Source organism: Poecilia reticulata, linkage group LG21 (assembly GCF_000633615.1).
Source record: "Poecilia reticulata strain Guanapo linkage group LG21, Guppy_female_1.0+MT, whole genome shotgun sequence".
NCBI classification, from domain to species: Eukaryota; Metazoa; Chordata; class Actinopteri; order Cyprinodontiformes; family Poeciliidae; genus Poecilia; species Poecilia reticulata.
In genome coordinates this window covers 10491752-10512687 of record NC_024351.1, presented here as the reverse complement: position 1 = coordinate 10512687, position 20936 = coordinate 10491752, and the positions used below count along the sequence as shown (strand labels likewise).

The window sequence follows — 20936 nt, the reverse complement described above, 5'->3', positions numbered from 1 at the left end:
TGGCTTACAGCCAACCTTTATTAAAACAGTCTCCTCCCATCAGGTACAGTGTGCGATCATTTTCACGGTGGGTGGGGTTTATGAGGTCGAAACCAGCTGGATCAGTAGACAGGTTGGGTTTTTTTTGTTTGTTTTGTTTTTCAATCATAGTTCTTCTGAGTAAGGAGGAGAGAGACGCGTTAACAAAGGGGACTCTACCTCAGCCTAAAGATGCGGTTATCCCTGACTGTGTCCGTGGTTTTAGCACTGGGATTAATCCTTCCTGAAAGGGTGTCGGTAAGTCACCTTCTGCCTTTAAATCTTATTAAGCAGAGGAGACATGGTGGTTACTTTAGTCTCGCGGTCACCTCGCTCACTTCCTGTTCAGCAATAACTTCGAGCCAAAAATATGTCAAAACAGTTTGGAGGTTTTAAACTTCCCAACTAAAGCTACATTTCAGTGACTGAAGGCACTCATTGGCTTATTCAAATCTACTTTTACGACTTATGCTGTTTTTTTATACTATTATTATTATTATTATTATTATTATTATTATTATTATTATTATTATTATTATTATTATTTGAGAAAGTTGATGTCCTGACTCATATAATGCTATTTGTTCACGGGCCAGGCTTAAAAACAAAAAAACAAAGATCGTGGGCAAATAAATATTATAAAAAAAAATCTAATTTACAGAAAAATATTTATGTATTAATTTCACAGACATTTTATGGACCAAAAACGATTGATCACATATTTTTAATGAAGTGCAATTAAATAAATATGTGAGAAAACTTTTTTTTTTTTTTAGTTCTGTATTTGCAAGTACCTACAAATACAGGTGTAACACAAATAACACAAATATAGGTGTGTTATTGACCTGTTTATTGGATGTGGTACAATATGACAACGTCATGAAGCCCTATATTTCCCTGATAAAGGTAGCTATGCTAACAAATTTAAGGTATGCACTTATATATTTTTAGAACTCAAAAGAATGCTGTCCTGACGCACCTTAATATTTAATTCACAGGACTTGCAAAAATGTGAATGCAAGACATAGAGATATACATCTGTTAGATGTTTTACTAATCATATGTTTTTAAACCTAAATAGTTCACTTCACTTTAAAGTTTTAAGAAACTTTGAATTGAGGAAATTCAAGGTTTATTTGTTTAGTTTTTTGTTGCCACAACGCGCCAGTTAGAAATGGCTGACCTCTCACAAGTCATAGATTTGTTTCTTAAGTTATGGCCACAAAACTGAAAGAAGATGTTTGGTCACATTTTCTTTGCTATGCTTTGAATTGTAACTTAAAGCAAAACGGAAAATTGTGTGCTTACAGGGATGTTTTTTTTCCATGTTTCGGCCTCAATCTTCAGTCTATTTTATTAGGATTTTATATGACAGACCAGCACAAAGTAACACATATTCAAAGCATCTTTGAAAAATTTTTTTTATTTTTTTTCAGTATTGCCTTTCAATTGCAATTACATCTGAATTTTAACCAGGGCATCCTAACATAAGAAGGTGCTTAAATCTAAGCAGTTCTTTCAAAACTCTGGTTGTTTACGGTCATTCTCTTAATGCTCCAGTTTGATCTTTGCAGCCTCAAACCGTTTTTTTTTACCTCCAGGATTGTTAATGTATTTAACTCCATCCATATTCTCATCAGTATTAACCAACTTGCAACTTCCTTATCCCTGCTAAAGAAAAGTATCCCCATAGCATGATGCTGCCGTCACCCCGGTGTGTCCAGGTTGATGTGCAGGCTCAGTTTTCATTCTACATCGTGCAATACTTTGTGTTGGTGCGTCACAAATAAATCCCAATGAAATATGTGCAAGTTTGGAAGATGTAAAGGGGTGCGGCTAGTTTGGAACTGCACTATAGTTATAAGCAGTTACTGTAGCTTCTCTAGGTTTATTGTAGAGCTGTTAGTGGGTGTGGGAAGTCTGACACAGATCATGACGTCCTATGGTATTTTCCTGATAAGTATGTGCTGCTCTTACAGTTTTATGATATGCATTTCTCCATTTATCAGTTCTTTACTGACCACTTATAAACAATATTTAAACATCTACAATTATATTTGCTTCTGGTTTACAAATTAATTTGCAAAACCCCCCAAAATTGTTGCAAACTTAAATGGGTGGAGTTATGCAATCACCCGTTGTTATCTGCTCATGAGTGTTTACTGGTGGTGACTATCTGGATCATTATGGGATTGTCAGGGGAAGTTTGACTCCTTGGCAGTATTCATTTCCTTATTGCTTTGTTATCTTCCTTATAACCTTGTATTATTCAGTGACTTGCTTATATGCTAACAATATTCTTTTTTTTTTCTTCCATGAAATAAGCTTTCTAGACCTCCAGAGGACTGGGAGGGATCTGGATATGACCTGGATGGTTCTGGTTCCGGAGATGATCCAGAACAAGGTATATTCAAGCTCTTCCTTTGACCGACTATTATAAATAATCACTTTCATTTCTTTCCCTGAATATCCTCAAATCACGTTTGTCCTTGTTTCTTATTTGTTTTCTCGCCTGATGAAATTACACATCTCCAAAGAAGGCAACAACAACAATCCTGACCCAGATATTGTACCAAACCCTGTAAAGGGAAACACAAATTCTGCCAAAGTATGACCCATTTAAAAAAAAAAGAAAAAAAAAATATATATCCTGCTTCATTGCATTTGATGTGGTTGATTATGCAGGAAATAATGCAATGTCTTTCTCTTTTGCTTTAGAGCTCGTCAGTGTTGAATGTGGGGAGATCACACAGGCGTGACGGAGAAGCTGCAACGGAATTGGTTGTTATCTCAAACAGCAACAGCTTACTGGAAAACAAAGAGATCGTTGCAGGTACTGCGGGATGCATGCACACCGAAAGCAATAAAGCTGTAAACTGTGAATTTGAATTTAGCTCAGTTTGCTTGGTTTGCGTCCACAGCTGCCATTGCGGGGGGAGTAACTGGAGCAATAATAGGAGTTCTACTGTCAGCGTTCCTGATTTACAAATGGAGGAAGAAACGCAAAGAAGAACTTATTCAGAACAAGGCTTCAAATGAAGAATACCACAAACCGACTCAGGAAGTAACTTTTATTTAACTCTCACATCCACGTTGGATTGAAATCTTTAAGCACCATGGGGTGTCTCCGCCTTCCTGATTGTGGAGAGCTGCTATTAATGAATTTTCTCAAAGGAGAAAATTATCAATGTTTTTTTTTTTTGTCTTTCTTGCACTTAATTCTAATTTTTCACCAGAAAGTGTTCACACCCTTTCACTTTCTCCTATATTAACAGTTTTCATTCTAAGATAGTTTTTGAGTATTCAAGATCCTAGATTTTTACATCCTTTCCCGGATTTTTGCCTCAACACAATCTCAGAGGTCTACTGACCTTTCCTTTGACTTTGTTGGTTGAGTTCTGCTATACGAATTGCCAACCTCGAGACCTTTTTATGCGAGATTGTTCATTTCCAAATCATGTCCGATATATTAAATCTAGCAAAGGTGAAGATGCATCGAGATCAGTTACAATAATAACATTTTTAGATTTTCTTTTTTACAAAAACGCCTTAAAAATGTGAATTATTTTTGTGCAAATTTTCCATAAAAAAATAAAAATCTATTTTGGGATCAGACTGTATTGTAAGTGGAAAATGAAGGGGTGTGAATACTTCCTGGGCGGACTGTCTCTGTTAATTTAACGTTATGTCTGTGATAAAACGTGATTAAAAATGTTTCAAGGACCTCATTCTGCCTCTGTTTTAGAAATATTTAATATGTGTATAGTTTTCATTAGAAGTATAAAGATCAATAACTGCTAAGCTAAGCTTTGACTATTTATCCTGGATTTTGTTCTGTATATTCCTTTACATCGGTTTGAAATGAGATGCAATGCACGATTTGACTTATCAGTCAGTAGCAATTTCCATTCTTTTTGTAGCACAATATAAAGCGTAAAGGAAAAATGGGGGGGACTTGTGGCAGCTTGTATCTCTTTTTCAGAGCCTTTTAGGTTTTTACTACATTAAAATGTTGATTAGTTTGTGTCGTCACTGAGATTCCTGAGAAATAGTAATACCTTGATTTCTAGTGAAATCTCAGTGCTCTTTTTGCACGTTCAGGATGTTGGTTTTATGTATTTTTGTTTGCTTTCTGTCACTTATAAAAATAAAATTATGGTGTCATTAAAAGTCAGAACTAATTGGTAGTTGTTTGATTCTATGCATTTTATGTACAGTTGTGTATGGGCTGATCCAGTGCTAAAAGGGCAGTGCAAAAATGTTCACCCTTACCCTTTATTTTGCTAAATTATACAATATAAGTTAAAAAGTCTTCAATATAACTGGATTTTTTGTGTTTTATAATGTACTACTTCCTGCATAATGTCTCTCTTAGTGTGTATGATTTAATTACATGATATGTCTTAATATATTGGATGAAAACTTATTAGAATTAAAACTATATGTGATCATTTTTCTCTCACATTTTTGTTTGCACTTAAAGAAATGGGAACAAATCTTGTCTTAAGATGCTTAAAGTTGTTTTTCAAGTTCATCACTTGAATTATGAACTCTTGGGATTGACTGTGTGTTGTGAGTCCATCCAAGCAAAATTGGATTCTTCTGGAAATGGTCAGATACCTGGACTGGACTTAAAAAAAAAGAATAGTAAATATCTCTTGAGAAAACTGTTAAGACTTTCAAAAAAAAAAACAGTCTGTGTAACTGTTTCTCAGGACCAAGTGCCCTTAGAACCAAGAAGATCATATCATGCAATTTAATGTTGTTATATTTAATAAATCAAAAATCAGGCATTCAGTTCAGAAAGTGAAACATATTTCATGTTTTCTTACAGATAAAACCTGGTGATTATGATAGAGTATCACATCATACTAAAAAAAGCAAACATTTTTAATACAGAAATGTGAACTTAATGAAGAAATATGTTCAATACTTTCTTAAAAGTTATTTTCAAAAGATATTTTACAGCTGATAAAAGCCTGGAAAGCAGCACTGGTACTGAGCGTTTAGGTAATTTACAAATCAAATTAATTTGAGATACTTTACAGAGTTTTCCATCTACAGATTTAACATGACTTCTTTATATTAATCTTTATTATTCAGAAAATCATTGTTCATCAAGCTTAATATAAAGTTATTCGTCCTTATATTGTTGTTGGTCGTCCACCCACGACTGAACTACATGAGTCTGGTATAAGAACAACTAATCCCACAATGCACTTCAGCAGGAAAAGGAGGAGTTTTACTACGTTTCCCACAACATTACACACGGATACCCCGGCGCCATTGCGATAGTACGAAGAACCAGTAATCAGCATTCCACGACGTTTCTTTCCAACCGCCAATAAAAATCAAGAAGAAGAAGAAGCATTCCACTACATTGACCGCACGAAGAGAACCACGATGGTGGTGTATTGTTGGGTTAAAGGGTGTAAGAACAGAGGAGACAAAAAAGTGAAGAGGAGTTTTCACTACATCCCCAAAGTCAGGACGACAGAAGGTGAGCAAACTTTGCGACTTAGCATCGAGCGTCGTCGAGTGTGGCTAGCTAATATCCGGAGGAAAGATCAACCGTCCAGTACATCACGGATTTGCTCTGATCACTTTATTAGTGGTAAGGACATTTTAAAACTGTTTCTGAAAATAACCATATTGCCAATGCTGTCAGTCAGTATTAAACTAGTTGCTGTGGAAAAACTCTACTTTGTAGGCAGACCTGCAGACTTGTACGACAGATCCAACCCAGATTGGGCCCCTACCTTGAAGCTGACCAAAGAAGCAACTCCCGAGGAAATTGAACTAAGAAGGAGACTCTCTGAAGCCAATTTGAAAAGGTACATGATTTGCTTTTGCAATCAGATTATGTGGTAATGGCAATTTGATTAACGATACTCAGGGAAAAAGTTTTTGTTCTGTGATTGTAATTATTGATTCATAATTAACAAAATGTATAATACAAGTAAATACCCCCAAAATAAATCCAGATCACAGTGTCATGATGGTAATGCATTATTTTAGATACGTCATCCATTTATTGTTATTGTGCCTTAATTTGAGAATGATTCCCGTTTCCTTCTTGTTACAACAGATACCAAAGAGCGAAGTACCGATCTCGCAGAAAGAACAAGATCAATGCAGCCACTGCCTTGCTGGATCATCACTATGCGCAGGGGGGAAATTTCACTGCATCATCACTTCCTGGTTCAGCTTCAAAACTTCCCAGTCCTACCTCAGATGTTCATTTTGTCAAAACATGGATAGTCATTCCACATGAACGAATAGTAGCTCCAAATGATGATTGTGTAATGGGAGAGGTCATGAAGACCAGGGCTGAAACAATTAATGAGAGAGACGATGATGATGATGATGATGATGATGATGATGATGATGATGATGATGATGATGATGATGATTATGATGATGATGACTCAATTATTGAAGTAATCATCAATTAATTTGAGTCCATTTAAAAATGTAAAGTAATTTTTAACTGGACAATACAGACTTTGAAAATACAGTTTTTTAAAAAAACAACACAGTCGGAGTGGATACTGAGCTAGAACTTCACAAAAACATCTATATATTTTGCATATAAGTTGAAAAACCTTCTTCATATGTAAATATGTGCTCCCTAGAGAGCCTAAAATAAAATTTCCTACATGTTTTGCATTATTCAATTTTTTGGCTAATCCAAAGAATTGTCAACAGATTAGCCTTAAACTGAATGGATAAATCAAGCAGACTGGACTGAGCTTTTCACATGTTGACGTTAAAAGTATTTTTGTAGCTGCAAATACATCCTTTGCAACAAATGATAACATGTATACCAAAAGAATGGTACATTATTGCACTTTAGACAATAAAATGCTTATTTCCTTTTTTTTTAAAAAAAAGGAATTTAATGAATTTGTTTATTTGAATTGTTTATGTATTTTTAATGTTGCATAAACTACCAGAGCCTTAGGGATCACTGCATTTTCACATTTTCAATATTGAATTTTTATAACCTTTTTTAATATTAACTTTACAAGAGGTCAGATGATCCACAACTACTGTCAAGTAATAAAAAGTTTCCACATGCTTTTATTTAAGGAAGATGGAAGCCAACTGATTCTTCTCTGGGTGTTTTATTCAAAGCAGATAAGATGTGGGAACATAAGCATATGAGAGCGCAGTTTTGGGGAGACAAGGCATTTATTTCACATAGAGAATATAATTAATCAACAAAATCACAACAGTTGGTTCATAAAGAGGACATATTTATTTATTCTCTCGAATAGACACTCTTCTACATAATCAATTAAAATTACCCCTTTTAAATGACAGTTTTTCCAGGACATTGTAAATAGTACACTTCTGAAATTTATCTAGCCTCCCTTGTACCATTGATGTCGTTTATGCTTTAAATTTTGACATAAAATTCCGCTACAGTTTGCATTGTATTATTTAAATTGTTACTGAAGTTTAAAAGCTAAGAACATTGATGGGGGAACGTAGACTCACGTTACGATAGATGGTTTGTTTTTAAATCTACCTTGTGCGCAGCCGCAGATCGCCGGGGCTGGTGGTGGGCGTTTCTCCGCGGTCGTTAGCTGACTGTTGATGCTGAGAAGATTTTTTCCGACGTTTCCTGCCAACTCTCCAGATGTTTCTCCCTACACTCGTAGAGGACATGCATCACTTCAAGCCAAGCCGAGACAGACTGTACACCACCCGGTGCTGTGGATGTTGCCATGTTCGGACCGGGACTATCATCCTGGGAACATGGTATATGGTGCGTAAGATGGTTCTCGATAACGGTCAATACGCCAGCGTTAGCCAGCGTTAGCCTGCGTCGTTCGCCTGTTAAGTTTACATAATTAAGGAGTTACGTTAACCTTGCAGTTTATTTAAGATTACTGCTCAGTTCTGATTGTTATTGTGGCTGTTCATGTGTATTTAAATAATTTATAGCCTCAGCATTCGAGCGTGAAAAGCCTGTTGTATGTCGAAGTGACGCTAACGGGATGCTAATGTTAGCTATAGCTAGCTAACTTATGTGGCGTTTCTCGTGGATGAGCCTGCTCAAGTATAATATTAAACGTAAAATTCAAGAACTTTTTTTTTTGGTGTCCGTGCATGCTTGTTGGAAGTATTTGTGTGAGATCTAAATGTGTCAAACCTGTGACATTGGGCTTAAATAGCCGATATTCCGCTAACTTCTGCATGACGATCGTCAGATAATAAGATAAGATAAATAAGAATCAGCAGAAGCACATATAATAATGAAAAATATTAGCAATTTTAAATACCGGAAAAATAGACTTTCTCCCGCTTATGTATTTATATGTCCTTCAACCCTTAATCCATATATTCGTTTATTTATTCATCTGTTTTTCAGTACTGTTGTCATTTTGCCTATGTTGTTTCACTACTATAATTTGTCCTTTCAAACTATCTTCCAGACCTGCCTTGGCTAACTAGTGGAAGGTTTTGTTGCAGAAGCCATATTTATATATTGCCATATTGTGCTTGTGCTGCCTGAGGTGTGTAGTTAGCAGTTCATTGCTTTTAAGATGAACCCCAAGATTTGTTTTATTTATTCCCTATTAGTTATTCTGAAAGCCTAGTGAGGTGCATGATCTGCGTGTGTAGTGTGGATCTTTGTCATAATCTGCAATATTATGTCAATTGAAAGAACATGTTTGTTCCTGAGTTTTTTGTTCTTCCAGTTAACAGATTACATCTGAACTCAGTTTAGTCATCCTGTTATCTGCAGATGATGGAGGGAGGGCATGGGGGGGATTGTGTAGTTACCAGAACTTTAGCTGGTATTTTTGTTACTTTGCCTAGACTGTTGTATGCTGACATATATATGTTTATGTTCATTGGATTAACTGCTATAAGCAGGATGGCATGTTTACATTTTCAAACTTTAATATCTGCTTACTAAACTGAACTAAAAATGTTTTCCAGGAGCTGCTGTGATGAAATATTTACATTTTTTTTATTACATGTAGAATTAATCTAGTTTCTTAAATTTTCTCCCAAGCACTCTAGAGCCTCCTTCTTATTTAAAGGGCCAGTCAAGCATTACTTTTATATCGGATTAAATTTACATCTCATCATTCATATAAAAAAACAACAACACATAAACCCTTTTTTCCTTTTGCCTAGTCTCCTGTGTGTCATAATTTCTTAGTGTTCTCTGCTTTCAACAACGGTGCTTTTTGCCTTTTTTTAAGCTCATGTTTTTTCTTCATGCATTATCTGCAGCTTGAACTTCATGCAGCTTTGAAAGCGAATTCAGATTAGCCCCAAGTTAATTTAAATTGAACTCAAGCGTTACTCTGTACTTACCTGTATTCAGGTGGTCAACCTGTTGATGGGAATCCTGCTGACCGTGGCTGTGACGCACCCAGAGAACGTACCGACTATCGACCTGCAGTATGAGGTCATTGACCATTACTTTGCTTCCGACAGGATGTCCGGTAAGCAAAAATATAATAATTTGATATCTGCTCTGTGTGCAAACTGGTGGATTTGAATTGGAATTTATTGACTATATATTTCTGTATATAAGTTAGGATTTTTTTTTTTTTTTTTGGAAAGTGCCTTTAGACATGCGTTTTAAATCAGAGCTATTTAAATAAACTGAATTCATTAAATGTGGAAATTTGAGTAATAGTTTGATAGTAAACTTTTGTGTTTATTGTTTGGAGTACTTTGGAATGTTAGGACCTGGGAAAGAATGGACTTTGACATAGAACTCTGTACTGAAGCTGCTTATATAAGCACCATTGAGGTCACTATCTGGAATTTTCCAAAAATACTGAATGCTCTCTAACCCTGCCGAGTAAACTTTGAATTTAAGACCAATTTAAAGTCAGCCCCCTTTCCCTCCCCCCCACATTCATGCTTTTTAATTCTAATGCTAAGCCTATTCATACTGTAGTTCCAAGTTATCAGCTCCAGTAGACGGTGCTTTTTGTCCCCATCTGACATTAGAAGTGTCAGATGGGGTCAAACTGATACACAGATTGTTTTATCTGAGCTACAGAATAACAAAGGGTTGATGCAGACTGCATTACTGCAGCAGCTCTGGCACGAGTCACCGCAGGGCAAGAGTTAACAAAGTGAGAGGATAAGTGATGAGAGAAAAGAGGATATGAAAGGTAGACCATTTCATTATCTCAGACGGTGTCGTTCATATTTACTGACTCTGCTGAAAGAGATCGACTTAATGTTCCCCAGAGCTACTCTGTTAAAGCTGAGTGAGTTGGCCGTCTTATTGAGTATGCAAATCCCAGCTGCCTCTTTTAAAGCACAGGCAAATATACACTTAATCTCGACTCTTGGCCTCTACCATGCACCAAGGCCTTACTGTGGCCAGAATTCACCGATTGTATCTCTTGCTCTTTTGTAGAAAATGCCTGTGTTGGATTTGCCATCTCTCTGCTGATGCTCACTATCAGTGCCATGATGGTGTACGGAGCAATCACTGTAAGTCGTGGCAGAATTAACATTTTAAAAGGTTTGTCTTGGGTTTTCTGTGCGAATATATAATCCGTGGAAGAAATTCAGCTTCATTCCCCCCCCACCCTGTGAAAGTTGGCACAAAATAAAGCTTTTATAAGTGGTTGTTGAAAGGAATTGTGATGTATCAGGTTTGTTCCACACCATGCTGTGTTTTCACTGCGTGTCGTGTTTACCTCGCAGGCCTGCCTGATGGCAACAAGGAGGACAGGTTTGGTAGCTTTGTCACATGAACCTTCATTAAACTGCTAGATTCGTTTGCACAGTTAAAGTACGACTCCTATCTGCGAACTGGGAACAGGAGGCATATGCAGATTGTCCAAAAGTCGTACCTTAGCTGCGCTACGACAACTTTCCAATAAAGTGTTGTAGAAAACCTTCTGGTATAGCGTGGCAGTTGTCTCCAGATTTGAAAAATAATGTTAGGAATATAATGTTAGTTCTAATGAAGTAGGTCCCATCCTTAGTGTTTTTTACTATTATTTTGAAGTAAAATCCAAACTGCTTAGTTACTAAAGGAAGGACCACCTTGCTTATTTTAATTTGATGTCTTCTAGCATCATATGAACCTAATCTATATTCCTTAGAAGAAAAAAAAAACTCTTAACCAAGACACCTAGGAATGGACTTAAAGTTTGTTCATTTTAATAATTTCTACAATGTTATTTTATTAATCTAGATGTCGTATGAAATTAAGCATTCTGGTCCGTCCAAATTCAGTAAAGATGTGTCCACGTTATCGTTTAATCTTCTATTTTCCAACTGTGTCCGCCTTCTTCAGCACCGTGATGGATGGCTCATCCCGTTTTTCTGCTACCAGCTGTTTGACTTTGCTCTGAGCTGCCTGGTGGCCATCAGTTCTCTCACTTACCTTCCCAGGATCCGGGACTACCTGGAGCAGCTGGTCAGTCCCATTTCACTGTCGGGTTCCACCTGTAGTCATCTTATGTTTGCTTTCACTTACTGGATTTTTATGATTTTGCTGTTGGACTGTTTGACTCGTTCAGCATTTCCTGCTTTAGCCACACAGCATGTTTCACTCATTGGTAAACAGGAAGTCGACATCATTGCGCAGCGCTCACAGTTCATCACTTGTATTTCCTTGGGGGAAAAAAATGCATGACTTGTATGAGAGAATCAATTTTCTGTGACTGTATGGTTCTCTTATTGATGGAAACATTTTCAAATGTTGTGATGTTACAGCTGCCGTTTTCAGTGTGTTTTATTAGGATTACGTAAAACAGCTTAGCACAAAGTTGTGCATATCTTAAAGGATAGAGAAATATAGTTTTTAAATAATTTGTTACACATAAGTTAAATAGTCTTTCATGCATGAATCTTAAGACCCTCAGCACTTTGTAGAATCTCACATTAGCTGCTGCTACTTTTGCAAAGCTGTTTGATTATATCTCCACTAGATTTTCACATCTGCAGACTGAAAGTTACATTTCTCTCTGTAGTGCAGCTGTAAATTTTTAATATAAACTTGCAGTGCCTACGTCCAATCATCAAGAGCTACTATTCTGCAACATCGAAGCTACATTCACACAGCTGGCAAATGTGACCCAAATCAGCTTTTTTGCCCACATGTGACCCATATCCGACCCCAGTTCTGATCTTTTCACCTGATTTGTGCCTTTGTGCTTCTTGCGTACTAAATCTGATATGGTTGCATTTGATTCTCCACAAAAAAAAAAGGTTTCAGAAAAAAACATTGGATTTGAGCATTAAGACCTGCCTGCTGTGTGAACGTAGCTGTAGATGCCTCCCTGCTGAAGCACACCTGAGTAAAATGGCTGAATTGTCTCATCAGGATGTCATTCAAGCCGTTCAATGAAATCAGGTGTGCTGGAGACAAGAAGCATCTTAAAGCTGCATCCTGTTACAGTGAAGCTCTGTCCCAGTGTCAAGTTCTTGGGAACCTTTTAAATGTTTCTCCATCAGTTTTCTGAGCAGCTCTGATTAGATTACTTGTCCCATAGTATTATGATGACACCACCATTAAAAAAATAAATAAATAAAGTGGAGATAGGTGAGAGTTTCTGGTATTCACTAATGTGCAAACCTCTTTGGTCTTCACCAAACAGCTGCATTTATACTGAGATATTAAATGACTTCTTAGGGCAAATGATTACACCGGATTGTATTTGGGTGTATTAAGGCAAATAGGGTAAAAAAATGCATGCTACACTTCTACATTTGAGTCTAACATCACAAAATGTAAAAAAATAAATAAATAAAAAAAAAATAAATAAACTTCACCGTCTCAATAGTTTTACCAGGCACTGTGGAGGATGCTTTAATAAATCAGGCAATTTCGCATTGTTGTCGTTGACAAATGGATAAGTGTGAGATTTAGCTGCACCAAGCAACTGTTTTTAATTGAAAGCAGTTTACATAATCAGGCCTTGGGGGGTCATTAAAAACAGAATTATTTAAATGACCTGAGAAATCTTTGCTTCCATGCACACAAACTGTGCTCCTAACGGAACATACTGTTAAAAGGAATATTTATGATTCTGCAATGTTACACCAACAGAAAGATGATATTAAAGTATTATCTTTGCATTTATTCAATTTGTCTACAAATGAGTGCCATCCACCTGTCACAACAGAGTTTCAGTCTTTTCTGTGTCAATTAAATTCATATAGCACAGCTTCAAAAAACTGTTTTTTTTTCTGCTCCTCAGCCGGATTTCCCATACAAGGATTATCTTCTGTCTCTGAACTCAAGCTGCCTCCTCCTCTTTGTGCTGGTCTTCTTTGCCTTCCTGATCATTCTCAAGGTAAAGCAGTCAGCCTGCTTGTCAAGATTTGATCCAGATTATGGCCTTCGGTATATCATCCAACCAATCAGCATGTTGGCGAGTGTTATCTGGCTGTTGAAGTGAACAAGTTTTAGGTTTTTGTATTTACAAGCATAAAAAAACCTGCTAATGTACATGTGTAAGTGTAGCTCTTTGTAAATGGCTTCCAGGCTTACTTGATCAACTGTGTGTGGAACTGCTACAAGTACATCAACAACAGGAACATGCCAGAGATTGCTGTGTACCCGGCTTTTGAGACCCCTCCCCAGGTATGCGTGAGTCGCAGTCAATATTTATGGACACTTAATTTGCTGATATGATGGCGTCCTGGTACGAGATTTCATAGGTGTAATGTCAAAGTCGAGCCAGCAGGTGGCTCACAAAGCACATTCAGGATGTTTGTCATGTTGAGAAACGGTTTGGGTTGTCACAAATAATGCTTTAGAAAGGCTGCTCTGACTGTCAATGTTAATATTACTTCAAAATAATATACATTTTTATGTTAATGGTGTTGTGGCAGCTACATAGGTTCTCAGTTTTTGGAAAAAGCAAATACATTTACTTATCTACACTTAAAGACTATAAAAGCACCGGTTAGTTTTGAAAAGTACATTTTTACAAACGCATGTAGAGTGTAAGTAACTGCACACATCTTCAAATCATGTTAAAGACTCTCAATAGATGGAAAAAAAAATATTTTTTTGTTGATTTTCCATTTCCAAATACGTGAAATTCCCCACGTTTGAAGGCAACTAAAAGCAACAATTTTCAGTTTATAATGCATTACAAAGGCAGTCATGTTTTTCCCTGAAATTATAATTACATTTGAAAAGTTAGTAATTGTTAATAATGGTTCAGAAGAGACATAATATCCACGTTTTCTTTATTTTTTTTAAGCTTAAAATGTTGAAAGTTGGATGTTTTTATTGTATTTTCCTGAATCCATATTTATTGGTTGTGTGTGTTTGTTTAGCTACTACATTTAGAAAGTGAATCAGGTTTTCTAGAGTATACATTAATATTTTAAAAAATATTTGCTGTTTTTAGTGGACACTTAATGAATCTAACGTCTTCCTTTGCTTTTCCTGTACAGTACATTCTGCCCACCTATGAGATGGCGATGAAGATGCCAGAGAAAGACCCTCCTCCCCCTTACATGCCAGCCTAATCACCAGCTGTGTCACCAGGACACGCACATGCACACCCAGCCATCATATGCATTCCTACATTCCCCCCCCGGTCTAACCCATTTCTGAACACCATGAAGCCCTTATGCCCCCTCTGAACCCTCTGTGTCTGTGTGAGTCCTTTAAAAATGTTCTGTTAAATCTCTCCACTGTATTTCTTTTAGTGTTTATAGAGCATCCTGGAGATGTGATGGGGGGGAAAAAATGTGGGAAAATTAAAATGTATGTGATAATGAATGGATGAATGTGGTGTTTGAAAAAGCATTGGAAGGAACCCCCTCTACCCTTTCCACCCTAAGCCCTCAGCCCTTTTTTAAGTCTTAGTAAAAGGGATATGTGAAAAAAAAAATTGCTTGAGATTTGCTCATCAATCCAGCACCATTTTATTGATAGATCAATATATGAAGTACTAAAGAATTGTTAAACTATGACAATCTGCTTCTTAGAGCTCTTATTGTTAAGTTGTATTCCAGTTTTCTGCTGTTTAAGACCTAAAATATTCCACCTCTCCCCTGATTTGAGTCTTTAGCACTTTTTTTTTGTCTGTATTTATTTAGCTTCGCAGTAGTATGGTTCACAGCGTCATCACCGCTTTGCTGCAGTGGCGTTTGAGCAAAGCTGCTTAGTTTTCTTTTGTTTGTTTTTTTACCCAGCTGGAACTGAAGGAGAGAAGAACACTGATTGTTTTTTCTCTCCCTCTTTCTCGCCTGACCTGTGGAGATTAACGGCTAGTCTTGTGAGCATTAGTTGTTGCATGCTTATCAACGCAATCCTCCCATTGCTTTATTGGTAATGATTTAAATCCCTGTGGAAAAAAAAAAACAGTTGACTTAAATAAATGTGTCAGAACAATGTGAAGATCTTTTGACTTTTCTTTCTGCACCCCACTTATGTCCCAAAGGCTCAACTTTCTTACCTCATATTTTTCTAGTTTTGTTTTATGCCATTCCCTTAAATCCATCTCTTAAACTGACATGTAACAATCTTTTGTTTAATCTCAACATACACTCCGCAAATCTGGTTTTTATGGAAAACTGGCTAGTTGAGACGTAATAAGTGGTAGAAGACGGTCCGGTCAGAAGAGAACAAAATTCAACTTCTTAGTTTCCAGTCAAACAAATACTAATTCTCATTGTGAACCAGGATGGTCATGTTGTTGGGATATTTTTTGTTTGTTTTTGAACAAATACAAGGAGGAAACTAGTAAAAATCCAAACCCAGCTAATGACTGGTAAAGACTGCTCACATAATCTCTCCATGCAGTCCAACAGATGTAGATTTTTCTCATTGATGTTGGGGATTAAGATTAAAGAATGAATAATTTATTTTATTTTTTTATTAAACTGAAGAATTTAACTTGGAAAATCAGATTTTTAGAAATGCATGCTGCATTTCCAGATGCCACATTGACCTGCCTTTGTTTTTTATTTTTATTTTTAGAAGGTTTTTGTTTAGTGATGAAAACGTCTAATGCAGGACCAAAAATAAAAACCGTATGAAAGTATGAACATAATGTTTGTTGTAGAACTACAGATTTCTACTGTTTATTGTCAAACTGAAAAGGAAAAAATGAACGGCTTTCCTTTAGAGGAAAGATTTTAAAGGAAAATATACATGAGAAGGGGAAAAAAATAAATAAAAGCATGAGCAAATACATTAACCATGGCTTAAAGGAATCACACTTGAGGAAAAGCAGCCTCTTTTGACCCTCCTTGACAAATATTTGTTCTCCCTATCCTACAAACCCTCTGGATTGGGTGGGCAGTCTGACGCGTCTCTCTTCAGATCTTCTCATATGTGAAGGTGGGCGATCCCCTGCAGAGCGGAGCAGGATACTCCAGAAACCCCGATCCTGAAAAGACACACAGACCTGGCTCTGCTAAATGATCTAAAGATGAAGCCTTTTCCCTGCAGCCTTCTCTTTTGTGTTTCGCTGCTGTTTTCTGATGTTGCACATGCAACCTACCACCTCAAAGCAGGAGATTCACGACTGAAAACCGCACAAAGTTATGCTCAGACCAGACACAATGCTCAACCAGTACTCAGGACCCTGAATCCAGCAAGTAAGTTAATTAAAAATCCAGTTTCTTATTCAGAAAATATACTTTTAGATGGTAGAGGTTTTGTTTTGTCATAAAGCATAAATTGTGTTTGTTACTTCTAAAGCTTTAGCAGGAAAAAAATGTTGTGCTTCTGCAAGAGATATACATTTTAATAGTAATGTAGTTTTAGATAGTTAAAAAAATGTAGTCAACTATCCACTCATCTTACTGAACATTTTTGTTCACATTTTTCAGATTTTTATTTCTAAAAAGCATTGGTATTATGTGCTATGTTGTGATGCTCTGCAACATAAAATGCTAATAAAATGAGCTTTTTAGATATGACTAGTCAAAAAAGTGAAAAGATGAGCTTAATTCAATTCAAATTCATCTCATCAAAGGCAGCGAATAAAACAGCATTTTGTTTTCTAGCCACAGGTTCATTTGCAAACCCAGTCCTTGGTTAGATCTTTCTTAAAAGATGACAACATTAAAATGAGCGGTGTGAATACTTTTGTAAAGTGAAGCACGTTAAAAGGCTACAATGGATGAATATTTCACCCACAATCAAGTGTTTTAACAACTGCATTTTACACTTTTTGTAAGCATGGTGATAAGTCTTCACTAGAGGGTTTCACAAGCTGCCATAAAAAAAATCCCTGCTTGTTTGAAACATCTCCAATGATTGAATATTTAATTTTTTACTAATCATGTGTCTGTGTTCCTGTGGACAATAAAACAATGTCTGATTGTTGTTAATGTAACTAGCGTTAACTAAAATGTCAACTTACAAAACCTTCATGTTTGCCTTCCTTCATCCTTCTAATGTTCTCTATCACTTCTCCTTTCTGGTGGGCCTGTAGATCACAGAAGTGATTACACGTATAGAGGAAGGTATCACTACCACTACCAGCCACCAAGGATCCCTCCACCGGTAGTGTATCGACCTCTTCCTCTATCTCCACCAGTGACTTACCACAGGCCCCCGCTCCCCATGCTGCCCTATCACCACCGGTTCAATGGGCCAGCTGCACCACACCTGCATCACACATACAGAGGTTTATCTCCACCAGTTGCTCAACCACAGCCCCAACACAGAGTCAAAGGCCCATGGCCGTACAAACCGAGAGGTCCGTGCCCTACAAGGTCAGCACCAGTGGCAGCTATTTTAGTCCTCCCCACTCTGCCAAGACATACGGTGAGGCCAACGTTCCCTGCAGCTACAGAGACACCAGTGACATTCATCGTGACCACTGCGTCACCAGTGGAGACCCCTGCTCTTTGGAAGCAACCGGTCAGTACCCAAAGCGGCCTCATCACCACCATCAGTCCTGTGGAGACAGGTAGAATATTACCAGTCAGGATCGCTTTCCAACCCAACCAATTCTCCTCCGTACTTTCGAGGTCAGATGTATTTTTGCAACTTTTGGTCAGCGGTAGACCTGTCCTCTTACCTAGGAGTTAGACAACAACACTGGTGCTGCTCTCTCAAGGACGCACGCATACTGAGATGACAACTAACAATCTCTCTTAAACGCATACGGTGCTGTATTTTAAATAAAACAAAAATGTCTTTGCCCCTTACTAATTTTATTTTATTTTTTCCTTTTTTGTACACTACAGTTTTTAAGTTAATATGCTGAAATTCTAATTTGAAGATTGCTCCTTCTATTTAATCAGGTTCCATGTCTTGTTTTTAAATTTGTTTGGTGGTCTGAAACATTAAAATATAACAAAACTAGAAAAAAAGCAGAAGAAATCTGTAAAGGGGAAAATCCTATTTTTCATGGCACTGTAGTAGAAAAATGTGAAGAGATCTTCCACTGACTTCCAGGTTAACTAAAATGAAAAGTAGAGAGGATCTGACTGATGAGCTACACAGTTTGTTGTATAATGTGCATGATATTGTTCAGAAAGGAATGCTAACACTTATGTCTTCTCGTTCAGGTGTGATGTCTCTTTTAATGTTGTGCATATTTTCCTTAAAGGAAAGTGAGATGGGTTGCTGCAACTCTGAAATGATGCATTGTATGTTACTCAGCATACACTGTCATTTCTGTTCAACCAAACAAGAGATGCACTATCGTTTCATTTAGTTCCTTTGGGAACATGCCGTACATCTCAAACTGTTCTGTTTTGGATGATTATTTTTTTTCACCACTAAAACCAAACTTTAGTGTTTTTAATTTACTATTAAATGGACTTATTCTTGCCATGGTTTGGTTGATCACCAGAGACAGATTCTCCATGCAGGAGTCGCCCCCTGGACCTGGTCTTCATCATTGACAGCTCTCGCAGTGTTCGTCCTGCCGAGTTCGAGAAGGTCAGAATCTTCCTGGCCAACATGGCGGTGTCATGGTGGATTTGAGGTTTCGAACCCACATGCAGGAACACACACGAAGAGATCAGTAAGTGCAATAATTTATTTACAACATGTACAAGGAGATAGATTGCCACAGGAAGGAAGGTTGGGTCCAGGAAACTCTCGGGGGCGACTGCAGGCAAAATGGAGATGGTGAGTATAAAGATGGTGGGAATTGACTTGACTACAGGATAAAGTTGTGCTTACCGAAGGAAGCAGATAAAGTGCAGCGGAGGGGGGTGGGTGCCAAGAGAGGGAGTAGTGGAGAGGACGTAGGTAGACCGACGGTGGTTATGGCGTTGGAGGGCGGACAGGTGGATCTGAGGAGACTCGGAGGAACAGCGGAGGGCTTCCAACTAGAGGAGTCACAGGAAGGGGTAATCCAAGGCTAGTTGGCCTAGGGGAAGGCTTCCCCAGAGAACCTTGTAGATGTCCTGGAAAAAAGGTAACAAGAGACAGGTCAAAAAGGCTACTAGGAGAAACAACTTGAAAAAACGTCTCTGAGGATATAACTCAGCAGGCTGATGTACCACTAAAGGCAACACTCTGGCAGAGAAGTGTTGGAAGCCCACTGTTCTTATACTCCTCCTGGGAGATGATGATGCCAATCAGGTGTGTCCTGTAGAGCCTGTCAGCACACCCTCCTGCCAAGATCCAACCCACTGGCGCCCTCTTCTGGGTGGTTGGTGGTGCTGAAAAGGAAAACCATCTGACCCCACAACCTGGTACCCAACAGTACCCCCCCCTCAACGACCGCCACCCGGCGGTCCAGAGGAACCAGAAGGTTGGGAGGAGCGAAAATCAGAAATAAGGGAGGGATCCAAAATAAACGAGCCAGGCACCCATTGCCGGTCCTCAGGGCCGTAGCCCTCCCAGTCTACTAGGTATTGCCAGCCCCGCCCACGCCGGCGAGAATCCACAATACGGCGGACCGTATACACAGGGTGGCCGTCAATCTCGCGGGGAGGGGGAGGCTCCTCAGGTGGGCACAACTGGCTGGAGCAAACTGGCTTAACTTGGGAAACGTGGAAGGTCGGATGAACACGGAGGGAAGTCGGCAGGCGCAGGCGGACGGCAGATGGACCAATGACCCTCTCAATAACATATGGACCGATGAAGCGGGGGGCCAACTTCCTGGAGACAGATTTTAAATGAAYGTCCTTAGTGGAAAGCCAGACCTTCTGACCTTGTTCGTAGGTAGGAGCAGCCCTCCTCTTGCAATCGGCCCAGCGACGATTCTGCTCGGCTGTGCGATGAAGGGCAGCGACAGTCTTGTCCCAGATGGCCTTGCATCGGCGGACATGATGTTGCACCGACGTGACAGCGATGTCCGCCTCCTCAGCCGGAAATAGAGGAGGTTGATAGCCTAGAGAGATCTCAAAGGGGGTCAGACCAGTAGCAGCAGAGGTGTGAGAATTGTGGGCATACTCTACCCAGGGTAGGTAACAGCTCCAGTCAGAGGGGTTGGACACAGTAAGACACCTGAGAGTGGCCTCCATCTCCTGGTTCATGCGCTCGACCTGGCCGTTAGTCTGTGGATGATAACCAGATGAAAGCGAGGCCCTGGCCCCCAACGCTGAACAGAAATGTCTCCACACTTGCGCCGAGAATTGTGGACCTCGGTCTGACAGGATGTCACAGGGAATACCATGTAAACGGAACACATGTTTGATCAAGAGCTTAGCAGTTTGGAGAGCTGACGGCAATTTTCTAAGAGGAACCAAATGACAGGCCTTAGAAAACCGATCAATAATGGTGAGGATGGTGGTCATCCCCTTAGAGGATGGGAGGCCGGTGACGAAATCCACTGCTACATGGGACCAAGGCCGTTTAGGTACGGGCAACGGTTGCAGCAGACCTGCTGGAGACTGATGGGTGGGTTTACAACGGGCACAAACAGAACATGCCAAGACAAACTCCCTCACATCCTTGTGAAGGGACGGCCACCAAAAACGGCGAGAAGCTAAGGCTATGGTTCTGCTAATGCCGGGGTGGGCCGAAAATT

General features: G+C 38.6%; 4 protein-coding genes across 9 annotated transcripts in view; all 4 read left to right on the top strand.

Moving 5' to 3' along the window:
- Positions 1 to 77: 77 nt before the first annotated feature.
- LOC103457438 (syndecan-2-like) lies at positions 78 to 4192 on the top strand. 2 transcript variants are annotated; one of them, XM_008397564.1, is made up of 5 exons: positions 78 to 276; positions 2344 to 2422; positions 2559 to 2626; positions 2737 to 2851; positions 2940 to 4192. In XM_008397564.1, exons 1-5 carry the CDS (start codon positions 211 to 213, stop codon positions 3095 to 3097), a joined length of 486 nt encoding a protein of 161 aa, XP_008395786.1. In that variant the 5' UTR covers positions 78 to 210; the 3' UTR covers positions 3098 to 4192. The 2 variants fall into 2 exon arrangements, with proteins under 2 accessions (XP_008395786.1, XP_008395785.1); XM_008397563.1 differs by having other exon boundaries at positions 2556 to 2626.
- A 1097-nt stretch (positions 4193 to 5289) lies between these two features.
- Positions 5290 to 7650, top strand: LOC103457440 (lateral signaling target protein 2 homolog). 2 transcript variants are annotated; one of them, XM_008397567.2, is made up of 4 exons: positions 5290 to 5632; positions 5729 to 5852; positions 6107 to 6219; positions 7564 to 7650. In XM_008397567.2, exons 1-4 carry the CDS (start codon positions 5422 to 5424, stop codon positions 7608 to 7610), a joined length of 495 nt encoding a protein of 164 aa, XP_008395789.1. In that variant the 5' UTR covers positions 5290 to 5421; the 3' UTR covers positions 7611 to 7650. The 2 variants fall into 2 exon arrangements, with proteins under 2 accessions (XP_008395789.1, XP_008395788.1); XM_008397566.2 differs by lacking the exon at positions 7564 to 7650 and having other exon boundaries at positions 6107 to 7453.
- On the top strand, positions 7570 to 15379 carry laptm4a (lysosomal protein transmembrane 4 alpha). Its single transcript, XM_008397565.2, has 7 exons — positions 7570 to 7792; positions 9368 to 9488; positions 10424 to 10500; positions 11315 to 11437; positions 13224 to 13319; positions 13511 to 13609; positions 14434 to 15379. Exons 1-7 carry the CDS (start codon positions 7664 to 7666, stop codon positions 14506 to 14508), a joined length of 720 nt encoding a protein of 239 aa, XP_008395787.1. The 5' UTR covers positions 7570 to 7663; the 3' UTR covers positions 14509 to 15379.
- Positions 15380 to 15456: 77 nt separating this feature from the next.
- matn3a (matrilin 3a) overlaps positions 15457 to 20936 on the top strand; it is a 10847-nt gene continuing 5367 nt past the window's right edge. Inside the window, exons 1-3 of one of the 4 annotated variants that reach the window (XM_008397568.2) lie at positions 15457 to 16590; positions 17433 to 17912; positions 18804 to 18916. In XM_008397568.2, the coding sequence (XP_008395790.1) occupies positions 16422 to 16590; positions 17433 to 17912; positions 18804 to 18916 (762 nt within the window). In that variant the 5' untranslated portion in view covers positions 15457 to 16421. Of the gene's footprint in view, positions 16591 to 17432; positions 17913 to 18803; positions 18917 to 20936 lie in introns of those variants that run through there. The other 3 variants (XM_008397571.2, XM_017302331.1, XM_008397570.2) reach the window with 3 other exon arrangements.